Source organism: Barbus barbus (genome assembly GCF_936440315.1).
Source record: "Barbus barbus genome assembly, chromosome: 47".
NCBI lineage: Eukaryota > Metazoa > Chordata > Actinopteri > Cypriniformes > Cyprinidae > Barbus > Barbus barbus.
The window spans coordinates 22,790,097-22,816,105 of NC_136725.1; the positions used below are offsets into that span (position 1 = coordinate 22,790,097).

Here is a 26,009-nt window from a genome sequence, read left to right on the forward strand (position 1 = left end):
GATTTAATATTCATATAAATTAATATTAATACCAAAACTAATACGTGTAATAAATATATATTATAAATTAATATAAATGAACACAATTATGAAATTAATATAAAAATATGTGCAATTTGTAATTAAAATTGAAGACAGTTTGGATGGCTTATGGTGATAATTCAAAATTAGTTTCAGCCACTGCAAAAAAGGCAATTAATAATGTCTAATTAATATTTTTTTTTTTAAATGAATATGAATATGATAAAAATAGGAAAAGTATTACAAATAGTACAAATTAATATAAATGTAATTATTATAAAAATATACATAAATCTTCATGAAAACTGAAAGAATTCCATATCTTTGGTGTACAGTGATAATTCAACTTCGGATAAATACTGCCAAAAAATAAATAAATAAAATAAAATCTTGAACTTAATGAGGTTTAATTGAATGGTATAAAACAGTATAAAATGGTATAAAGCAAACCTAAATTGGTCATTTATTGGCGGGTGACTTGCAGACGTGGCTTTTAGTGCCACAAAATGTCTTAAAGTTCAGCTGCCGGCCAGTCAGAGGCGTTTCTGAAGGGTGAATCCAGACCTCACGCAGATATAACGCCCCAATTGATTGTAATTTAGATGCCATTAGTGTCATTTTGTAAAGCTGTTAAATACAGACTATAAATAAGGGCCAGAAAGTTGGCAAAAAACCTGGCGACTGGCGCTGTGATGGTCTCGTTACGCATCAGACATGTTGTGAATGCTGCTTCGTCTCAATTTTACTCGCTGTCAGAACCAAACGCCTCTAAAATGTTTCTCTCCTTTGTGGCCGGTTAAGCATGGCACATTTAATTATAAAGGGTAAAAGAAATGTCTAATTGAAGCGCCAAAATAAATCTCAACTCAATTTAATGCCACATTACGGTGGCTGTGAAAAGGACAAAGTGTGTTCGGGATTGTAGCAGAAGCCCCTTAATCAGCAAATCATTTCTTTAAATGTTTAATTAGTTTTGGGGGCCTTTGTTAATTTCATTCTATTTACCGATAGCTTTGCAGGACTCTTTATATTCGGTCAATGTGAATGCCGCCGTTAATCGGTCATTATTGAGGACTTTTGCCGGGTTGGAGGTTTTCTGATTAGTTTTATGGAGTCTTTTAAATGCACACGGAGACTGAAGTTCACTTTGCATGACAAATCATCCGACGTCTGTCATTAAGAGCAAGTTTTAGCTCACAAAATGTAAATTCTGTCACTATTTACTCATGTCTTTCTTTCCGTTGAATGCAAAAGGAGATGCTTAGCACAACTTTGATGCTGCTCTTTTCCATAAAATGAAAAAAAGCAAAAAGCAACATACACTGAAATAAATTTGTTGTGGAAACAATTTTCTTTCACTCAGGTATTGTAAATGTATATGTATGTATATTATAGTATAGTAAATTTCACAAATAATAACAAAGAACACATTGAATCAAACATAAAAATTTGAAGTAGAAAAACAAATAATATTTTCTTTTAAAACTCCAGTCATTATGTTTTTATTTAAAAAACATAATGTCTTTATGTCTTTAATTAATTATTAGAATTACTATACATTATTTTTTAAAGTGTATGACCTTAAAAGACTTATGGACTACACTGTAAAAAATTATTGTAATTTTACAGTAAAAGACAGTAAAAATGGTAAAAAACCTGTAAACTGGTTAAACCGGTTTCATTACAATATATTTGATGGACGTCGTTTTAACATTCATTTTGACATTTTTCATGTTATTTTAGTTCCTCTTCAGGAACTCGAGCTGCGTCTGGAGACGCTTTGGGGACGCCTTCAGCATAACCGGCTCTGAATACAAGTGAAATCTGTCCAAAGGATGGGCAAGATGTCACTGGCGAGGTGACGTAATGACCAGCTGGTATAAAAGCACGTGCGGTGAAACCGGCGTCAGCTTTTTGTCATTCAGCAACCGCTACTCTGTGTGTGTCTGTTGATCTATGAGGTAAGTCTTAGTGTTGTTTGTTTTACAGTCACTTGAAATAAGCTCCACAATGTGTAGGGAACTAGCACTTGGGCAAGAGCAGATCGCATTACAGGCTGTGTGTTCTTCACTGCTGGGGATGCACACAGTCCGTGTGTGGTCTGCTTGAGAGCAGAGCACGCAGAATCAGCTCTTGAGGGAGCTGACTGCCCGCTTTGTGAGCATTTGTCACTGCGTATGCTTGCTCTCAGAGGGCTCTCTTTGAGGAGGGAGCTTTCACCAGCGTTCCTTGTGGTACCGGCCCCGCTTTTGCCGAAAAGGGCAGGGCGGCGGCTGCGCTCGTGGGGATCGCAGATGGATCAGGTGGAGGGAATGAAGACGGGTGATCCCCTATCTTCTTCCTTTCCATCAGATCCAGCGCCTGCTCTGAGGCACGGCGGCGAGTGAGATTGCGGGGATCGCACTTAGATCTGGCGGACGGGCTGGAGACGGGCTTTGCCCTATCTCCACTGGCATTCCCCTGAGCTAGCGCTCTCGCTCGGGGCTGGAAGCCCGCGGTGAGGTTCTTCCCCCTTTGAGTGAGAGCTCGCTGTTGCATTTCGTCATCCTCGTGCAGGGTACATCCCCAAAGTTCCTTCCGTCACGCCACAGCCTGTCGTACTGCAGGCCTTCAGTCCTCCTCCCTTTCGGGAGCCTGACCAGCAAAGGATTAACTGTATGTGTCCAGTGCGAGCACTGGACGCATACGTACACAGAGCTGCCCTGTGGAGAAGGGCGGACCAACTGCTGATTTGCTATGGTCCCCCTAAGATTAGGGTCTGCTTTGGAGACTAACCCTCAGTCTGTGGATTGTCAATGCCATTCACATTGCCTACGAGTTCTCTGACCTCCCCTCGCCGATGGGAGTCAAGGCTCATTCCACTAGGAGTGTGGCGGCCTCCAAGGCCTTCCTCTCAGGTGTTCCAATACAGGACATCTGCAACGCTGCGGGATGGTCTACGCCCCTGACATTTGTCATGTGGGCCACTCCAGGCTCTTCCGTCCTCTTGCCCTAGATGTGCTCCGCATGGATACACACTGGGCAGGGATTGGTAAATCTGGCAGCGTGGATATCTCGTTCCCCAAAGCGTTTCCAGATGCAGCTTGAGTTCCTGAAGAGGAACGTCTTAGGTTACGTATGTAACCCCAGTTCCTCGAGGGAACAAGACGCTGTGTCTCGAGGCCACACTTCTGGCATCCCTGCCACCGGTTTCACCGCATGTGCTTTTATACCAGCTGGTCATTACGTCACCTCGCCCGTGACGTCTCGCCCATCCTTTGGACAGATTTCGCTTGTATTCAGAGCCGGTTACACTGAAGGCGTCCCCAAAGTGTCTCCAGACTGCAGCGTCTCGTTCCCTCGAGGAACTGGGGTTACATACGTAACCTAAGACGTTTTTCCCTTTAAAGGGTTACTCCACCCCAAAATGAAAATTTTGTCATTAATCACTTACCCCCATGTCGTTCCAAACCTATAAAAGCTTCATTCGTCTTCAGAACACAATTTAAGATATTTTGGATGAAAACTTGTGACTTGTAGGCTTGTGACTGTCCCACTGACTGCCAAACAATTAACACTGTCAAGGCCCAGAAAAGCATGAAAAGCATCCATCTGCCATCAGTAGTTCAACCGTAACATTATGAAGCTACGCGAATACTTTTTGTACTCAAAGAAAATAAAAATAATGACTTTACTCAATAAAGTCGTTATTTTTGTTTTCAAAAAGTATTCTCGTAGCTTCATAATGTTACGGTTGAACCATGATGGCAGATGGAGTATTTTGATGATGTCTTTCATACTTTTCTGGGCCTTGACAGTGGTATTTACTTGGCAGCCAATGGGACAGTCACAAGCCTCCCGGTTTTCATCCAAAATATCTTAAATAGTATTCCCGAAGATGAAAGAAGCTTTTATGGGTTTGGACTGACATGGGGGTAAGTGATTAATGACAACATTTTCATTTTGGTGTGGAGTAACTCTTTAAGTAATTGTTTTTTATCATTTATTTACATAAGGGTTTTATGCTACACCTTATGTTGTTAAAATAGTGTTTATTGCTTTATTATAGTGTTGTATGTGTTACCATGATAGTGTTTTGTATTTGTGTGTCTTTATGGCAGCTGTCAGTACATTTTTTCCAGTAAATTTAAGTTCCATTTTCTAAAACTTGAAATGCTAAAATTAAATTTTTTACTGAAGATTTCACAATGTTTTTCACTTTTATGCTGCATTTTTGTAGTTCAACAGTCTCACTGAATGAAAAAAGGGGGTAAACAACTCCTTTTGTCGTCCACAAAGTACATAAAGTCAAAACATTTTGCAAAGAGTAAATGATTATTTGAGAAAATTATTCATTTAAGGGATTCCTAGAGCAAGACAAAGTAAATATGAGCTGAAAGCAGCAAATAATGATGAATGAAATGAGAAAAGATGAGAAATTGAATATTTCTGTAATGCACTACAACATCCATTTACCTCCGATCAAAGCTGAGTCGCTGTTGATAGCATTGACTATAGGCTCACCCGTACCTACTGTACCCACATGATCTACAGCAGAGAAGAGAAACGGACAGACAGACAGATCATCAGCAGGACTGAAGCGCTTATCTCTCGCAGGTCGCGGCTCATTGAATACGCCTCAGCCGCTCGATGAAGGAGCGATGCAACACAAACGCAGAGGCAATCCAGAAATTATTATGCAAATGAAGGTCTTTCTCACGCAGATTAATACAGTGATCAGCCATTACCATCATTATTGCTCTAATTTAATTAGCACTGCGGCTGGATTCAGTGAGCCGGCGACCAAAGTTTGCTGAAATTCGACTTTGAGGAGGAATCTGCACAGAAAAACTCTACAAACTAGAGAGAAGTTTGGAAAACAAAGTCTGAAGAAGATACAGATGCCTATAAATGTTTTCATTAAAGCAACTAGATAACTTACTTTACCTACTTAAGAACTGTTGCTCCCCTTATGCAAGGACAATACATTTCCTTATATATTTAATATTCAATAAAATGCATTTAATAAAGAATAATATATTACAATAATTTGAATAATAATATACATAAAGATAGATAGATAGATAGATAGATAGATAGATAGATAGATAGATAGATAGATAGATAGATAGATCAGATTTATGTTAACCCATGCATTAACAAGAAACAAATTGTTTCAAAAAAGTGATGCAATGCAGTTTTTGTCTTCTTTACAATATATACTATATATAATAGTTTATACTATATATAAACTATTTGATATATCCATTGGCTAAGGCTCTTGATAGATTTAGGTTCTGATACAAGGATTATCAGTCGATTAAAAAAAGCTGAAATAATTTGAACTGAGAGCTTCAACAAAAGCATATACCATCGATTAACAACCTGGTAGCTCACAATACATCTGTCTTTAAATGTTTATAAGTTATTGGTAAAAATCAGTTCACCTGTGAAGAAAGGGAAAGGGATTTTTACTTCATGAACCCAACTGTTGCATATTATAACTAAACCAGTGAAGGAAGTGGGCGTCAGTTTTTATGGCGTTACCTGTGAGAGAATGCGTGGTCTCAGCGGCATAGGGGTTTGTCGCTAAAGATGAGCCACAGCTGGATTCGCTCAGTGGCCCAGTGACGATGACAGGACTGGTGTCTGGATACAGCAGAGCCGCCTTCAGCGGAGAGATGGAGTTAAACTGGACCACAGACAAACATCCGGTGAAGCCCAGAGCATTCAGACGGGCGATCTCTGGATCCACTTCACCTGACTCTGCAAATAAGAAGAGGTGCATTTGAGTTTTCAATGAGATCTCAATTACATCTCCTCCAAAACTGCAATTAGGAGAGTGAATGGAGACTTTTGTGCTTCTCAGATGTTTGTCCTGAGGAAAAAAAAAACCCCTGTTATCTCACACGTGTCCTCTAGAGTTTAAGAAGAGATGTCAATATTTTCAACTAGGCTCAGATGCACAAATATACCAAAGTATGCAATCAAAAGTCACAGTTCCCCAAATTATCTCATTTGTTTCTCCTGGATAACAATTAAATGGACATCAAATGGAAATGTTCAAGTTGAAAAGATCTCAATATCTCAAACTGGCCTCAGATTTACCAAGATAGAATAATCTGCAATAAAAAGTCATAGATCTTCAAATTATCTCAATGGTTTGTCCTGGACAGAAATTAAATGGAGATCTAATAGAAATGTTAGATGCTTCTCCTAAGAAAAAAACTAGTTTCTCTCACATATGTCCCCTCTAAAATTTTCAGTAGAGATCTCAAACTGTTAGATTTACCATGTTACTATAAACTGCAATATATAGCAACAGATCTCAAAAATAAGTTTAAATCAAGTTGTTTCTCCAGGATAGCAATTAAAAGGAGATCTAATGGATTTTTGAAGTGTTCTGCACCCCCCCCCTCAATCTCACGTGTGTTTCCTCTTGAGTTTTGGTAGAGACATCAATAGCTGTTTCCATCCAAAGTTGCAAATTTAACGCACAAAACTGGAATATTGCATAAAACATTTGTGAATAAAGCACCGTTTCCATTCAATGAGTCAAAGAGAAGAAAATCATCACTTCCTGATAAATTGGCACTGATTAATTGGTTAGTTTAACTAATTGGTTAAACATTTAACCCAACTGTTGGTAGAAAACAACCCAATCTCTGGGTTTGTCCATATTTTACCCAGCACTTTTTATACATTTTTTAGAGTGTATAATAAAACTTGCACCTCAGAGCGAGCAGACAAAACACAATAAATGCGGTCATTCTGCTGGTTAGTCCAGTTATGACATAGCATCGTGCAAAGTCAAATGATTTTTTGATGTGCATGGAGGAATTTATTCGGTAGATGCGTTTCCATCTCCCATTATTAGCATTGACTCTTTTTTACACAAGTCAAAAACCACCTCAAGTGAGCGTCAAAACTTTTGTTAAAATTAAAAATAAAAAAAATTGTCACTTGTTTCTGATGCGATACTTCAAAATGTGCATAAAACAGGGTGATGGAAACATAACTACTGTTTAAAACTAGCCTAAGATTTCTGAAAATACTATACTTTGCAATATAAAGTGATAGATCACAAACAAATCTCAATGGTTTTTCCAGGATAACAAATGAATGGAGATCTAATGTTAATGTTTGGTTAAGTTTCCTGCTTCTCAGATGTTTCTCCTGAGAAAAAGACTCTGATGATCACACACATCTCCTCTAGAGTTTCAGAAGAGATCTGCAATCAAAAGTCAGAGATCTCATTATGAACTCAAACGTTTCTCATCAAATTCTCCCAAGAACAAATGATATAAGCCACTTCCTCATTCATTTTATAGACTGAATGCCAACTATTCACTGATTTCTTCTAAGAAAATTCAGGAGACACATCTGAAACAAGCTTAACCGACACACAAGATTTCCATTAAGCTCAGAAGAGCAACTGTTGAGCAATGTTAATATTCTTCACAGCATGTTGCCTCACACTCTCTGCAACGAGATGCCAGTCTCACTTCAAACGTAAATGGAAAGCGGCGACTGAACACAAAACCATGCGCTCCATTCCGCACGCTACATTCCATTCCACATCAACGGCAGTGAACTGAACACATCGAGCCTGATGAAAGTGCTTTTATTCAGACACGGAGCCACAGGCGGCTCAATGGCCCACAGGAAGAAAAAAAAACATGATGTAGTTGACAAATAACATGTGCATGAACATTTTTGAATTCAACATTAAGTTTTTAGGATGATCCACTCCATGCCTTTTGATGTCTGATTGATAGTTTAGACACTTTTGTCAAGTCAAAGCTCTTTTATGCAATTGAACAAATGTCCCCCTTCAGCTGGTGCTTCACGTGTCTTTTTGCTGTCAAATCCAAACTGATTTTTATCAAGTAAACATTAGAATAACTATAGTAATATTTCCAGATGAACACTCGCTGGACTGAAGCAGCTCAGCTTTACTTGATTCTCCACCAATCATTTTTTAGAAAAATCAGTGCGTCTCAAATCTGATCATCAGGATCTTTTGAGGAATGTTTGTTTCTAGAAGCTTTACTGTCAATGTTCCTCAGTGGAGGAATGATCTTCCCAAGCCTCCAAAACATCTCACATCTTCTGAGGAGCGTTTATTTCTTCATCTCCCACTCAGCATTGGATTATACGTTTGCATCATTTAAATCTCATTTTACTAAAACATATTATTGGAGATACAGAGTGATATTTAGATCATTTTATTTAGGTATCTGCTGTACTGTTATAAAGAGCTCACTGATTTACATTGGGGCCCGGTTTCACAGACAGGGCTTAGACTAAACCAGGATTAGGCAATTGTTCAATTAGGAAATTTAAGTAATTTTTATTAACATGCCTTAGAAAAAAAAATTACTGGTGTGCGTCTTGAGACAAAACATATGCACTGATATATTTTAAGATCAGTCAGTGCAAGTTTCTTTCAGTTAAAACAGCTCAGACTTACACTTTAGTCTGGGACTAGGCTTAAGCCTTGTCTGTGAAACCGGAGGTACAAGTATCAGAATTTAATCTATTTTTGTCTATATAAATATCAGCATCTGCACCAAATTGCATATTTTTGCTCAGTTTTTTACTCCATATTCTCACTATATCAGATTAAATGAGCCATAAAAGTGAAATATGCTAATTTTAACAGATGGTTCAATAAACTGTTCCATTTTAAAAAAGGTTTTAGACTATTTTTTATGTGTCAAGCTTTATAAGGTTACAGTGAAAAAAGAATATGAATGGTCTCAGTATTTGCTGTCTCTATATTGAGATGCACTTGATGATCTTGTTCTCCTGCTTGATTTCCATCATTTCAGTTCTGAGCTGGTCTAATATTAATATTCAGGAGCACTGCAGGTTTCACATTTGATTTAGTATTCATTACAAGTCGATTTTCTGGCTGTGATCGATAGTGTTTGCTGGAAATAACACAGCCCGCTGTCAGTGACACACTATCTGAAGAGTTACAGCGAATGCGTTTCATGTCACATGTTCATATGAAAGGTCGTATGGACACAAACGCAGCCCCATGAGAATGTTTCCCTCCATAAAACACAGCCATCCTCGAGCTGTATATGACATTACAATGAGAATGAACCAGCCTAATTTGGCTCATGAGGCTCTCTGGGTAACTAGAAATGACTGCTGGGGAGATAGAATTATATAAAAAAGAGCTGACTGATCATATACAATCATAAAAAGCTTCTCACCTTCTTAATATCTGGAAACCCTGCCAGTAAATCTTACCAAAAGATAATTCCCAAAAGTCAAAGTAAATATAGTTGTGCAAAAAATTGGACCATTATGATTTTTTTATCATGCCGTTAAAAAACTATTCTTGAGCAAAAATTATCATTAAAATAATGATAAAAAAAGACGTAAATTATTACAATGCTATTTTTGCTTACAACTGTACCATATGGGGAAAAAACGTGTGTGTATATATATGTGAAGAGTTTATTTGCAAAAACCGATAAATGCCACTTTTTAAAAAAAATGAGCTGATTGCCACGCGTTATTCTCCACATATAGCGCGATCTGAACCCTAAACACGTTTTGTTAAAAAAGCTGGTATTGTCCGCTTCCAAGGCATCATGAGTTCACGTTTTACTGCAGAAGCCGACAAGCGCCCTTGTTGTTTTTGATCTGAAGCCGATAAGTCAATTTTAGCGAATCAGCATGCTGTATTCAGGTCAGATGACAAGGATACTTTCACTTTGAAAAGATGTGCTAGCTGAGAGGCGTTTCGTCAAAGTTGACTAAAAGTGATCGAGGATGGATAATTTCGACGAACTTGATGAACCTGTGAGATCTTTTTCAGGGCGTAAAAGGAAAATAAAAGCTGAAACGTATTCACGGAGCCTTGCAAAAGCAGCGCATTACAATGGTGAGGGAAAAACTCCATGTATTGCGTGTAGTCACATCCATATAATCTATGATCACAAAAACAACAACCTTTGTCAGGCATCTACATTATCATCTGAGGAGATTACAAAGATTAAACAAGTGTTTTTTTTAACTCTAAAACATGAAATGTGGAGGTATCTGCTTTTGCCAAACAACAACTATTGGAGGTGTCTGCTTTAGCTATAAAACAAACAAATATATAAAAAACATTTTTTCAATGAACTTTCATTTTGGAAGTTACCTTAGTTATTACTTAAACAAAACAACCCAACTGCAGTTTGATATTGATATTACTTGGAATGCACAATAAAAAAAAAAAAATATATATATTTCTGAAAATAAAAAAAAATCTGTTTTTGCAAATGAATTTCACACACATGCAAAATATTTTGCATTGAAATAATAAGAATTTAGTTGCAAATTATGCTAAATTGTAATGAAAAAAGTCACAATGCAAAAATAAGCATCCTAATAAACCATCCAATAAACATCCTAATAATAGACTTTTTAAATACAAAATATCTCCAAGAGATTCACCCTGCAAGCTTCATATTTTCAAACTTCTGCTGTATTATTTATTTACTAAATGTTTTATTCATCTATTCAGGTTTTATGATTAGAAAGCTGCTGCGGGTCCTATTTATAGACATAAAAAATCCAACTGACCCATTTGCTGTCCTCCCAGACAACAATAATAAGATGTAAAGTCAATATTAGTCTTATATGAAGTAAATAGGACAAACTGTACTCTATTCACTCAGATTGAAGAGTTCGCCTGACTGCACAAACAAGCTCCTGATGCTTCTGCTTCCTCCAGACATTTCAGCATCCGTGATGCTTAGAAAACCTCTAAAATAAATACAATAATGGCCACTTAACTGACCATCTGCATGTCATCGAGGTCAGAACTCGACTGTGATTCAGAGACATTTCCTCTTTAATGCAAAAACACTTGAGGTTCAAAATAGATTAGAGCTGCTCGTCAAATGAGCACGGTTTTTGCTCATTTATTATGAAAAATGTAAGCTTAAATTTGTAAAAATTTGCTTCAAAAATCATCACTATATGTCAATTAAATTTATTTTGAATAGTTTCAAAATTAGAAGTTCAAATTCAAATATTCAAGCTGAGCATAAACAGAAAATTTATATCGAAATCCAGGCAATCTCAGTTTTTCCGTGGAAATCTCCAGCTGACGGTTTACAATGATTTTACTCACCGATCACGTTTCCTAAGACAATCGATTTGATGGCGTTGAATTCCGTGTCCGATGTTAGATTGAAATATTCCTTTGCATGCTGATTGACCTACAAAAAATGCAAGAAGACAGTTAACATTTTAGAAAAGAGGACAGTAAAAGCTTGGCAGCATCATGTTTGTTCATAGCAAGGACATATTCATCTGCAAGCGTTTTAATTAAAACTTATCTTCAAAGCAATTTTAAAACATGTCACTGCATGCTTTCAGACTGCAGCCGCTCTTTGGTTCTGCCATGTGTTTGCATTCAAAATGTGCTTTTTGCAGAGGTTCAGACTAATAGGTTTGGTCCGCCGTAATCAGCCAATTGACCGTTATTGACCAGTGCGTGTCATGCATCAGACCGATTGATATTTCACCTGGACACTCAATATCAAATTCAAAATGTGATCAAAAACTTGATTTCAAATTCATCAATATATGCATGGCTTGTCAAGGGTGTTCTGTTTAATATTTTGATGCATGTTGTAGCCTTTCAGAAAGGGTTTAAAGGAATATTCCTGGAAATGATCAATTTATTTATAGACTTACTTCTTTGCTACAGCTGTTTAAGGCAAGACACTACAGGTTAAGGGCACAATTTTGATAATCACCATACTTTCCCCAGGTGATTAATCTCAGTACATTAAGACAATTATTTTGTATTCAGTATTATGTTTTCTGGAATGTTAAATATGCAAATGATGCATTATCTAAATAAATATGCACTAATTTGAATAAATCTGAGCACGGGATCAAGTCAAAATTCTTGTTGATATATTAGAGTTCAAGGTTTGTACAGAGGGGATTTTGGATTTCTCTTTTTAATCAAGCCATAAATCAGAAAATTGTCAGAAAAAACACCTTTCACCATGTTTTTAGGATTAAAATGTTATAAAAAAATACATGTGAATGATATATGAACAAACTCCTCAGTAAAAACATTCAGAATATAGATATGAATAAAACTGTAAACATTGGTGCATGTAAGTACAATTGAAGTGGAGAAACAAACTCGTTTTGAGAAAATGTCCCTTAAAGATATATATTGCAACTGAAATCTACAGAAACAAATAGATCAAGTGCTATTAAACAAACACTTAAATATGCATTTTCCACTAGCCTGAAGCAGAGTTATTATAGTCAAATTGAAAACTAAAAGCATAAAAAATATTTGTTACTTGAAATAAAATATGATTACTGAAATAGAACAAAATATAATAAACATAAACGTTTTTTTATAAACTTAATTTCAGTAAGTTGCCAAAGCAACATTTAACTTGACATACTAAAATAAATCATATATATATTATATACTATAATATATATATACAATGTATATAATATAATATATATTATATACAAGCTGTAAGAATTTGTTATATATATTACAAAATAAAATTACAATTCATTATATATAATATACAATATAATTTGTAAAAATTATATACACATTTAAAAACATAAAATTACGAAAAAACAACTAAATTGCAAAAACATTAACTTAAATTAACTAATTAAAATTAAATAAATACAAATAATTCAAAATACTAAGAAAAATGGTAACACTTTACAATAAAGTTTCATTTGTTAACATTAGTTAACTATATTAGTTCAAATGAACAATACATATATAGCATTTATTAAACAGTTAAAGTTCAACATTTACTAATACATTAATAAGATCAAAAGTTGCATCTGTTAACATTAGTTCATGCACTTCCAACTAACATGAAGATGAACATTTTTATTAACTAACATTAATAAAGGTTTATAAATGCTGTAAAAATGTATTGTTCATTGTTAGGTCATGCAGTAACTAATGTTAACAAATGAGACCTTACTGTAATGTGTTACCAGACAAACTATAATAGTATCTAAATGGTACTAAAATAACACCTGTCTGAAAGCTGACAATTAGAGGCAAAACAGTCTGAAAACTGATGCTTCTGCTTGTAGTATCTTGCTGTAAATATTTTAAATTTGCAGTGGGTTTTTGCAAACACATTTCTCATGGAAATCAACATCATGTCAGAGATGCTATATGTAGAGAATGGGCAGAATGTCCCTTTAACCCCTTCTCAAGTACCCCCCATTTAGTGTGCATTTAACAACGCTCTGCTTTAATGCAGAACGAGAGGCGTCCCAGTACCTGAATACTGAGCGTGTCCGCCAGTCTCTGGATGCTCACGCGGTGCAGCTGCCCATTGGCCAGATTCCTGCCGCTGGCTCGGAAAACCTCTGCGTCTCTGTTGTACTGCAGTTTGTACTTGACATCCAAGTGTCCTTTAGAACAAAGAGCATTGGATTTCTCAACAGGCTTTAATACTGTAAAAAGTCACCGTTTAACCGCAGTAAACATGAACAGGAACATCAACATGTGACAGAAGCCAATGTGTTTCGCAACTACAAAGCTTTATCTTAAGAGGATTGAAACTCTATGAAACAAAACAAGACACGGAAATAAATTAAAAAACAAATTTTTGCATGTGTATATATCACCTCCGGTGAACTTCATCATTCTTCACAAAGCTGAGACTACTTTTTAACATGTTGTCAAGTAAATATAAGTGCGTTTTGCACGTGACAAACATAGCGTGATGCTATGTGGCTGCTGGCATGTTTGTTTCTGCACTAATGGATCAGTTGGCTTTTGCTTGCAATTTTCAGGTGAACTGTCCTGTTAATTAATGCATATGGACACTGAGAAATAATTAAAAATCACATGCAACGGGAACAGGAAGCTGTCAGAGTGGCCGGCGGGGTTCTGGAGGCTGTTCTGGACTTTTTGCTTAATTGCACTAGCAGGTATTAACTCCACACGCTGTCTGCCGCTTCCTCACCGTGCAAACTAGAGATGTAACGGTATGAAAATTTCTCATCACGATTATAGTGACCAAAATTATCACGGTTATCAGTATTATCACGGTATTGTTAAAATGTGCTGGAGATGTTCAAAAAGTACCGATACATAAATCACTTCACCAAATTTTATACTTAAAAATCAACAAACAGCAAATAAAATGACTTTTTGTTTGCATAATCACTAAAACAATAACATTACCAATGAGGTCTGGATTTTAAATGACAACTTGACTGACACCAGTTTAATAGCATGTTCAAATAAATAATGTAAATGTTCAAATAAAGCTTTGAAAAAGTTTCATATAAAGGTAAACTGAATTGTTTAAATGTGTAGAATCCACACAAGCTTGTTTTTCATCAACCGGTTAAAATTTACAGCAGGGCATGCAAATTTGGTCCGTTTTTTGGCCAGACAGAAACTGCACACAGGCTGGATGTAAATAAGTGTCTGTAAATCCAGTCTCTGACAGCAGGTGGCGCTTTATATGGAAACGCTGAATTACAGCTGATTCACGTGAAGTCCGCGAACAAAGCAGTATTGTGTTTAAGAACACTTACTTTAGGTCTTATATGGAGCTAAGATGAAAACAAAATGCCATCGAATCGTTTCAGAAGACAGTCAGATCCTTCAGAGGTACATTCATATAATTAATTCACTGATATATTCATTTGTATAATTCCCTCAGCACTCTTTTAAAACCTCCCATCTTTTCCGCCGTTTTCTCTCAGAATGAAACTCTGCTGCTGTGCGCTCGTGACACTGTTAACACTCTGCTTTATGCCGGACAGTATTTATTTATCGTGAGTTGTTCAAATCGTGGTAATCGAATACGGTTTTAATGATAATTAAAATATGAAACAGTAATACTAACCGTGGGGAATTTTATCATGATTTATCGTCAAACCGGTAATCGTTACATCCCTAGTGCAAACCCAGAGTGTTGTGATGAGCCAGATCCACAGATTCCTACTGAATTCTGCTGCGGCAGCGAGGGATGCCACAATAATTGGCCCTAACAGCATGCTAAATAAAACAAGACTATATTGAGTAACTTACTTTCATGTTTGGTAATTAAAACAATATTTATTAAAACAAAACCTATACAGTGTCTGTATATGAACATCCATTCCAAAAAGCTCAACAAGTAGCCATGCATTACACTGTGTTCTAACTTATTTTAGAATTATGTATATTCTATAATAATGTATACAATTTTTAATAGTTTTAGATTTAGTCTGGTTCCAACCATACATGATGCAATATGTTTCCAGCAACAATTAATATTTGTCTAGATCCAATTAAAGCATAACATTGGGACAAATATGCAAATTTACATGAAAAGATTTTTATTGCATCATCCTTGGTTGGGGCACAGTGATTCAAATCAAACGTCATGAGTGTTTTTGCATGATTCATTAAAAGAAGTGGCTCACAAGAGTCAACTTGTCATGCTGTAAAGATGTTCTGCAAAGATGCAACAGAAAGATGTCTTGTATTTTTTACTGTCTTTGCATTATTTTGTGGCTAAAATAAAATTTTTCCAAGGAGAAGCATGTTTTATTGCACCATGCTTGTTTAAGACTGATTCAAATCAAACTTCCGGAATCTTTTTGCATGAAGCATTAAAAGAATCTTTTAATCAAACTACATTGTATGATTGCAAAAAAGACACAACAGAAAGATATCTTGTGAGTTTATTGCAATATTTCATGGCTTAAAGCCTGTTTATATCATCACATTCAAGTCTGCAAACCCACAACTATTTTAGTATTATTTATATACTATAATAATATTTATTCATATTTTGACTGAGGCTTAATTTTTGTATTTTCATTTTAATTTCAGTTTAATCTTTAGTACTTTTGTTGTGCAATTTTGTAATTTTTATTAGTATTTGTTTTCATGCAAAATATAATTTTACATTAGAAAAAGGTTTTATTGCATCACGTTTGGTCAGGTCATGAGTCATTTTGCATGATTCATTAAAAGAAACGGCTCAAAAGTGTCAACTATTTTTTTTGCCAAGATGCAATAGAAAGAGGTCTTGTATTTTTACTGTCTTTGCATTATTTTGTGGCTAAAAAATAATTTTACAAAGGTCTTATTGCCTTACGTTTGTTTAGGACAGTAATTCAGATCAAACTTCATGAGTCTTTTTGCAAGATTCATTAAAAGAACTGTCTCAAACGAATCTTTTAATCACCCTACACTGTATGATTTGTGTAAAAGAAAGAGATCTTGTATGTTTATTGCATTATTTCATGGCTCTCAGCCTGTTTCTCATCATATGTAATTCTGCAAATGCGCAACTTGACTAAAATATAATTTCCCTTGCCGTGGCACATTTACAGCGCAGCAAACCATGAGAAGATGTGTCTCTGATGTCAGGCTGGTGTTTTGGATGAAAGTCGAGCAACTTTTTAAATTACTAGAGCTTCTGAGAAAATTTAGCTCAGAGAATCGGGCATCCAGAGCTTGAATCGGCTTTTCTGGCGAGTGAGATCACAGACGCATGTTTACACGAGCTCATGAATGCGTGGCAGTCTCACGAGGGAATATATCCCCTGCCGGCATGTGACAGGCCATTTCTTTCACGGCTTTCCCTGTCTTTTGCCGGATTTCAGACAATATAGGAAGTAATTTAGTGCGGCTGGTGTGTTCAGAGATTCCCCAGACTCAAGCTAATCCACGTGAATGTGCTTAGAGAGGAAGATCAGAGCATTTCAGACCGTTTCTGTTGAGCAGGACAGCGAGGAACTCTCTGTAGTATGAGCTGGCGTAAAGCAGCAGCGCCGGCGCTTGGCTCGTCCTGAAGCTCAGTGAAACGTTCTCTCCTCTCAGCGTTAAATCTGAGTAGATGGAGGATGAATGAGCGCTGACATTCCTGTTCAGCTCGTAAGGCTCTTTGAACGTGTACGTGACTGACGTTCCAGGTTTGAAGAAGGCAGAAACGTCTGAAAGAGAGATTAAACGCAACGGGATTAAGATAATGGATATGCATAACTATCATATGCTGGTGTAATATCATTGTGTCATACTGACTTGCAGGTAGGCCTAGGCAATATGGACAAAAATATTATCAAATATTTTTTTCTGCATCATTTTATATCAACATTTACTATTACTAAGGGAATAAATAAATGTTTGTTAGACCACAAAATAAGATAATGGATCCATGAAATCCATTTGATTTTTAACTGTGTTTAAATGATTTAATATAATTTATCATCCAAAAATGGTCTAATGAAGTGAATTCATAAAACTTGCAATCAAATGAAAATATAGCAATACATAGAGCAATAAAGCAATTTACAACAAAACATTTTTATAATACACAATATTTTTTTTGTGTCAAAATAAAGTACTATAGAATAGTATAGTAAGATATTTCTGTCATAATTTCTTCAAATTAAACCAAGACTTTTGGGTGTCAGTACATTTTATGATTTACTGCAGTTTTTAGCTAATTAAACTGTAAAATGCTCATGAAGTGCAGATCTGGAAAACTATTAAAAGTCATTTTTGTCAAATAAATTCAAATAAACTTTGATAAAAAAATTTAAACTTAAAAAGTGAAAATTAGAACTGTTGATTTGAGAACTAACTGAAATAAGTTGAAGTGAAATTACTAAAAGAAATAAAAATAAAAGTAAATATATTAAAAAGTAATAAAATGACTTAAATTACTAAAATTTTAAGTAAAACAAAAACGAAAATATAAAAATAAAGCTAATTAAAAATATTAATAAATACTGTAATAGTATATAAATAATACTAAACACGAAAATAAAGGACATTTGTTAGCAAAATTTCTTTTTTTTTGAGTAAAATATCAATGTGAATATTTTAAGGTTGTGTATTTTACCTTAGTTTTAAACAAATGAAATGCTCATAAAGTGCAGTATAGTTTATTATCATTTTTTGTCAATAGATAGATATTTTAAGGGCAAAAAACAAACAAAACAACAACAAGGAACCACATTTACCAAGCAATCAAACAGAACAGTGAGGTTATTACTAACTAACTAAAACTAAAATTTTGGTTAACTGAAATTAAATAAAATCTAAATATTAAATGACCTTAAGATTACAAACAAAAATTTGGAATGTTGCTTCTGAAACTAAATGAAATGATTAAGTTTAAATAAATAAAACTTATTAAAGCAAAATAATATATAAAATTTTTTTAAGAGTAAAACATTTGTGTGAAGACCTTTTAGTTTCAGTGTATTTTACAAAGCGTTTATCAAATAAAATAGTGGTACACTTATGAAGCGCAGCTGTGGAGATGAAGCTATTATTGTCATTATCGATATTGAAAATGTATTTATTTTTATGAACACTGGTATCAATGCACTGTCCAGCCCTATTTTTAGGGTGACCCTGCTGAGCTTCAGTACCTTTATGGCAGAAGGTGCCGGTGAAGGGCGAGAGGCTGCAGTCGCAGGTGAAGCCGCTGTGATTCTCCACGCAGCTGCCGTGATTCTGGCACAGGCCACCGTAGCTGCTGCAGTGTCCGGGACATCCAGGCGTCACTCCGGGCGTGATCTCCGCCCGCTCCTCCAGATCCAGAGTCTTCCCATTCAGCTTCAGCGAGCGAATGCAGCCTAGGAAGCCCTTCTGTCTGGACGCCGTTCCTCCTGAAGAAGCAAGCACAGTTTACTCTAAAAACACACAGCTGTCCAGACTCGGAGAAAAGCACAAAAGCCATTAACGACAGCAAAGACAGCGTTTATCGCGCAGACAGTGTAACCTTCTCACATGCTGTCAAGGGTTTGAGTCGTGGCGAGCGGTTTTGTTCACCGAACCCGAGCCGTTCGTTCAAAACAAACGATCGCTGACCCTTTATCCTCCTGTGATGTGCTGAATCTGTCAGTCTTTCACAGCGGCTTTGTCCTTTATATGGTAACTGCTTTAGGAAGAATACTGTGGTTTTTTGCATTCTGTTCCTGCAGATGACGAGCTATAAATACAGAAATAATGCGCTCTGCACATATTAGTGTTCAGCTGTTTAGTGCTAATTCATTTGAGTGAACAACTCTCTGTGCCAGCTGTGCCATATAATCATCTGTGAAATGTTCAACCGAAAGTAGGAAATGCTGTTAAACTGTTAAAAGTTTTGACATGCAAGTGATGAAGCAGGAGACAAATGCAAAAGCGTTACCAACCCTACAGGAAACAGATGACTATTATGTTCCTTTAATTTTTTAGATTTTTCGCTTGGACAGAAATCAGAGCAAATGGAAAGTTTTGTTTAAGTCTCCTTCTTAAGTATTTATATGAGATTTTAATGTCTAAAATTATTAAAATAATAAAAAACTAATTACTCTAAATACTGTAATAAAGTAAAAAAACAAATACACTTCAATACACTTACAATTCACTTACACTTTGTAATTGTGGTTAATTGTCATTTAATATGCAAAAAAACACTTAATGATCCTAATATATATATATATATATATATATATATATATATATATATATATATATATATATATATATATATATATATAATTATATAAATATATAATTATAAAATTAAAAATAGAAAACTAAAACTATTAAATTAATTAAAATAACACAAAATGCAAAATGCAATAAATAATGAAAAAAAATCTTAATGCTCCTAAAAAAAGGCTGAAAATATATATTAATAAATTAAAATAGAATAATGTTGTTATTGTTAATAAAACTAAAACTATTAAATTCATTAAATAATAACAAACTGAAAACAAATAAAAATTAAAAATGAAACAAAATGAAAAAAAAAATTATAATAATCATTTTGACAATAATAAACAATAATAATAAAAACATGCAAAAATATCTATAAAAAAATTCAAATAGAACAATGTTGTTATTGTTAATTTAAAAAAAATTAAACTAAAACTATTAAATTCTTTAAAATAATATCAAAATGCAAAATACAAAAGAAAAAAAAATCTTAGTGGTCCTCAAATCTGCAAAATAAATATTTCAATAATTTAAAATACACTGTAACAAAAAAATAAATAAAGTTGAGCCAACTTAAAATTTTAAGGCAACCAGCTTCAGCAGGTTTTTGAGTTCTCTCAAATTATTTTTGTAGGAGATTCTCAACTTTTTGTTGTATAAACTTAAAACAACAAGTTGAGAAAACTCAAAAATCTGCTGAAGCTGGTTGCCTTAAAATTTTAAGTTGGTTCAACTTTTTTAGTTTTTTACAGTGTAGAACAATGTTGTTATTGTTAACTAAATCTAAAACTATTAAATTAATCAAAATAATATCAAAACATAAGCTTAATGGTACTAAAATATGCAAATAATAATAATCATTTAAAACAGAAATGTGTTATCGTTAACTAAAACTAAAACGGTTCAACTAAAACTATTAAAATAGGCCAAAAATATATACATGACTTAAAATAGAACAGTGCTGATACTGTTAATTAAAACTAGACCTATTAACCTGTTACCCTGCGCCCCTATTTTTGAGCATTTTGTAAAAAACGATATAACCAAATAAAAATGTCTGTAGCTCTTGAACCCTAAGGTCTATATTTAAAAATCTGGTGTTGTTTGAAACTAGACACTTGATCCTTTGTTACTCTAGAGTCATAATAACTCAAAATTAGTATAGCAATAGAGTAAAACAAGGTAAAATATACATGAAATTGACTCGCGATATGTTTTAATGAAGCTCACTAAGGGAAAAATGGATGAGACTTTCATGCCAAAGGCCTGAAAACACCATAAAGATAAAGCTGAACATCTGACCATGTTTTGATTCAAATTTGAGGATGATACTCCCAAAAATGTAGTTTCTGTAAGCTTTTATTTAAAAAAAATCTAGGCGTCCTTTCAAAAAAGCCATTTGGAGACCCCAAATAGACACTTTGTAAACAAATGTCCAAATGAGTCAAAACTACATAATACATATATGTATATCAATTCAGAACTGCTCTGCCCACCAAAACACACAATAAAAAACTACTTCTGAACAGCATTTGTAGTGCTGACTCATTTAGTCATTTGGTTAGTCTACAAATGGCATTTTTGAAAAAAAACGCCTAAATATTTCCTGAAATAAAATATGAAATAATAAATTTTTTATAGGTAAAGACTTACAGAAAGTACATCTTTATGGTATTTCATTTCAAGAAAAGCTTTGGAAAAGTCATTTGGATATTTTATTTCAAGAAAAGTCTAGGAATCCTTTCAAAAATGCTATTTAGAGACTCCATAAGACACTGCATACTACATATGTATATCAATTCAGAACTGCTCTACCAATGAAACCACAAAAAAACACAAAACTATTTCAGAATTTGAACATAACTAAACAGTCTTTATTCTGAACAATTCCAATAATGAAAACAGTGAACCAAAACAGATTTGATCATTTTTGAACTAGTGAAAACACAAAACATGCAAAATACATTGTTTTTACAACATTTGTATTTTTTATTTATTTTATATGGTGAATATTATGAATATTACTATTTTACTAATATAGTAATAGATTACTATTACTAATATTACTAAATAATAAAAAAAAAAAACTATTTACAGTATTTACAGTGGAGGAAGACGCTCTAGCAGCCACTAAAATGGTTTTTTTTCTGACCATCTGGATTCACCAGACCTCTGAAAAGACAGGGAAGAGTGAGAGAAAAAGAGTGAGAAAGTGTGTAAGCAAAACAAATCAAACTTGCAACACTGTTTACATTTTGTACACACACACACACACGCGCGCACGCACACACACACAATAACCGGGACATACCCACAAACAAACACACCCACCCACCCACACGAACAAAACTCATGTAATCCCCTCATATTATCCCTCTCCGTTGTCATTTTTAGAATCTAAAACAGCTAACATGAAACAAAAGCTGCAAATACATGATAAAGACACATAAACATTCAAGAGGAGGGTGGAGACACTTACGTGCTAATGCTATCCACGCTTCCCAGCGATCTCAGCGCGTATTCGGCTACTAAATTAGCCATTTTTCTCCCCACGTCCTCCAAAACACCACCAAACGCCACAGAAACACTTCTCAAGTCGAAGATCCACGATGGAGAGATTCAGATGTGAGCTTTGGGCAACATCTGTTCGCTGATAGCCAGTCTGTGTAGCGCTGCGACGCCATTATGTGTACGCTTCATGCGTAACCCGAGAGCGCACGAAAACACACGGACAATACGCCGAGCTATTCTCTAAACAATCTTACGTAAACTATTCAAACTGTCAATCACTTTAAACGTCCTTGTGGTTGGCTAACACTTCCATCCATCAAAACTGTGCTGGCGAGGCATTGGCTGGGTTCAAACACCCCTATTGTGATGTGTCCGGATTGACACCTCGCTGACCCATTCACGGACGCGCTTACTGTCCCGGGTTATAACAGCTCCTGCGATTGAAGGAGAGAGACGAGGGAGGGCTATTCTTACTCGGAAGAGACGATTCTGCTGGAAATAGATGGCGTTTCAAAGCTGGAATACGAATTATAATCGATATTTATTGGAAAATGGACGCTATCGATAACTATAACTCGAATCGCTTATGTAAACAAAGGAGGATCTATCGTGTTTTCCCCTATTTTTTCGTTGTTTTGGATTAAAAAGTGGATGCATTTTGAAGAGTGGACCCTTCTCTTGAAATGTATGCTGGTGTGTCTTGGAATAGTCTGAGCTGACCAGCGCTATTGGCGATCAAACGTGAGTACTGCGGTTCGCTTTGTTCATTTTAAATGGCCGGTCTTTCAGCATTTCTGTTAACCCTTTCCTCTCTGGTGTATTGATTTCAAAAACAAGCTCACATCGTTAATCTTGAGTGTTTTAGCTTTCAAATGATATATAGTTAATGATAATTGATTGAATATTGTTCTAAAACAAAGGTAATAAAAAGTCCGACCACGCCCGACCACGCCCTTCCGGCCCGCCCACGGGCCGATGCGGGTTAACAGGTTAAAGTCATTAAAATTATATCAAAATGCAAATTGCCAACTTAAAACCATTTTTAAAAATCGTCTCGGTTACGTATGTAACCCTCGTTCCCTGAAGAAGGGAACGGAGACGTCACGTCGGTGACCGACGAATTGGGATCTCGCTTAGAGAGACCAATCCCCTACGAGAGTATCTAAACGAGCCAATGCACATTGGCATGCGATTATTGCATCCAGCTGCCGCTAATCACAGCGTGAGTATAATTAGGCAGCGGGTGCAGCGCATATTCAGGTTTTCGCTGAGGAGCCGAGCCGGTGACCCGGCCGCTCAGCGGTGGTACAGCAGCCATGGCGACGGGACGTGACGTCTCCGTTCCCTTCTTCAGGGAACGAGGGTTACATACGTAACCGAGACGTTCCCTATCAGTCGGTCACTCCGAGTCACGTCGGTGACCGACGAATTGGGATCCCTACCAAAAGGCCACGGGTACTGCCCCTTCCAGTGTCCTGTGGAAGCCTCCTGAGCCCCTATTTTTTGGCGCAGGTCAGGGCTACCGCAGAAGACCAGCTACTGCTGCCATGGCACTACCCACTCAGTAAGACTGGATAACACTGGGAAAACGTACCCATTCCAGTTGGAACCGGACGCTACGGAAGCTCGCCCTTCCCGTAGGAGGTTCGGAGCAATTACGCATATGATCAACCTTAGGCGCATATGGAGGATTAGAGGAATTTGTACCTCATGGAGATTGGCAGAAGACCTGCCGGGGAAACACGGGCTCTCAGGCTATACCGTGGACTATACACATATGGGGTCCAAAAAAGGCCTTTCATATGGAACCCAGCCCTCTACCGGTTCTCATGGATTCAGCGAGTGAGGGCCTGGCGTCAGATGCTCCGCCACATCTGACTGCCGAGGGGACGGAGGAACTCGACAGGGTCTACAGTACGGACTCTCTGGAGCAGTTTTAGCAAGCCGACCCGAAAACGGGACCTCTCAGTGCTTCTACCCGTTTGAGGTGAGAACACAGGAGGAAACCGGTTCCACACGAAGGCTATAGAACCTAGCGAACGTGTTAGGGGTCGCCCAGCCCGCAGCTCTACAAATATCTGCCAGCGAGGCGCCACGAGCCAACGCCCAGGAGGATGCAACAGCTCTAGTAGAGTGAGCTCTCAACCTGAACGGGCAGGGCACACCCTGTACCTGATAAGCCAGGGTGATGGCGTCCACTATCCAGTGGGCCATCCTCTGCTTGGAGACGGCCTTCCCCTTCTGCCGGCCTCTGTGACAGACAAAGAGCTGGTCTGAGGTCCTGAAGCTTTGTGTCCTGTCAACGTAGCATCTCCGCGCTCGGACGGGACAAAGCAAAGCAAGGGCTGGGTCTGCCTCCTCCGAGGGCAGCGCTTGCAGGCTCACCACCTGGTCCCTGAAGGGAGTAGTGGGAACCTTGGGCACGTAGCCAGGCCGGGGCCTCAGGATTACCTGGGAGTCAGCCGGCCCAAACTCTAGGCACGAATCGTCGACCGAAAATGCGTGCAGGTCCCTTACCCTCTTGATGGAGGCCAATGCAAGCAGGAGCAGAGTCTTTATTGAAATAAACTGCAGCTCAACTGACCGCAAAGGCTCAAATGGGGCCTGCTGTAGTGCTTTCAGCACTAGAGACAGGTCCCAAGAGGGTATAGAGGGGGGCCGTGGAGGATTTAACCTTCTTGCCCCCCTAAGGAACCTGATGACCAAGTCATGCTTACCCACCGACTTCCCTTCCACGGGGTCATGGTTGGCAGCAATCGCAGCCACATAGACTTTAAGGGTGGAGGGAGACAGCCTTAGCTCCAACCCCTGCTGCAAAAAGGAAAGCACGACTCTGATCGGGCACTTTCGGGGGTCTTCTCGGTGAGAAGAACACCACTCGACGAACAGGTTCCATTTCAAGACGTAGGCCTGTCTCATGGACGGCGCTCTAGCCGAAGTGATGGTGTCAACTACCCCTTGGGGTAGGTCACCTAGAACCTCCGCGTCCCGTCCAGGGACCAGACATGAAGTTTCCAGCTTCTTAGGTCTGGACGCGGGTGCAAAAAGGTGCCCCGTCTCTGAGTCAGTAGATCCTTCCTCAGAGGAACCTGTCAGGGAGGGGCTGTCACGAGGAGCATCAGTTCTGAGAACCAAGTCCGAGTGGGCCAGTACGGCGCCACGAGCAGGACCTGCTGCTCGTCCCCCCTGATCTTGCATAGTATCTGTTTTTGCGAGAAGGCCCACTGGGGGAGACGCACACTTGCGAAGGCCCCGCGGCCAGCTGAGCTGGACCGTCTGGGGATGGAGTCTCCATTCTCCGGGGAGCGCAGCTCGTGACAGCTCGTCGGCTGCCCGGTTGAGCAAGCCCGGAATATGAATGGCACGAAGCGACCTCAGATGCTTCTGACTCCAGAGGAGGAGGTGGCGGGCGAGTTGCGACATGCGACGGGAGCGCAGACCACCTTGTCGGTTGATGTACGCAACGGTCGCAGTGTTGTCCGTGCGGACCAGTACGTGTTTGCCTCGTAAACGCCTTCTGAGACGGACCAAGGCCAGACGTACCGCTAGCAACTCTAGGCAATTGATGTGCCAGTGCAGTTGGGGGCCCGTCCAAACCCCCGACACCGCAAGCCCGTCGAACGTGGCACCTCAGCCGGTGGTGGAGGCATCCGTGAAAATCACAGCATGCCTGGAGACCTGTTCCAGGGGCACTCCTGCCCGCAGAAACGAAAGGTCTGACCACGGGGTGAGGGTTCGGCGGCAGGCCGGTGTGACTTGGACCCGGTGAGTGCCGCGCTGCCACGCCCACCTCGGGACTCGGCCATGGAGCCAGTGTTGAAGCGGCCTCATATGAAGCAGCCCCAGCGGCGTGACTGCCGCTGCAGCTGTCATATGCCCCAGGAGCCTCTGAAATTGTTTCAGTGGGGCCGCTGTCCTGCTCTTGAACGCATTCAAGCAGTTCAACACCGACTGAGCACGTTCCTACGTGAGGCGTGCTGTCTGACTGACCGAATCCAACTCCATACCGAGAAAA

The 26,009-nt window shown here is 37.7% G+C and overlaps 1 protein-coding gene across 1 annotated transcript in view; it reads right to left on the reverse strand.

Annotated features, from left to right (window-relative positions):
- Positions 1 to 26,009, reverse strand: part of LOC306865753 (contactin-associated protein-like 4) — a gene marked incomplete at its 5' end in the record, with an annotated part of 151,290 nt that overhangs the window by 1,673 nt on the left and 123,608 nt on the right. The window contains 6 exons of the mRNA XM_079410522.1: positions 4,477 to 4,548; positions 5,548 to 5,766; positions 11,144 to 11,231; positions 13,313 to 13,446; positions 16,756 to 16,980; positions 18,427 to 18,666. Coding sequence (XP_079266648.1) covers positions 4,477 to 4,548; positions 5,548 to 5,766; positions 11,144 to 11,231; positions 13,313 to 13,446; positions 16,756 to 16,980; positions 18,427 to 18,666 — 978 coding nt within the window. The remainder of the gene's footprint in view (positions 1 to 4,476; positions 4,549 to 5,547; positions 5,767 to 11,143; positions 11,232 to 13,312; positions 13,447 to 16,755; positions 16,981 to 18,426; positions 18,667 to 26,009) is intronic.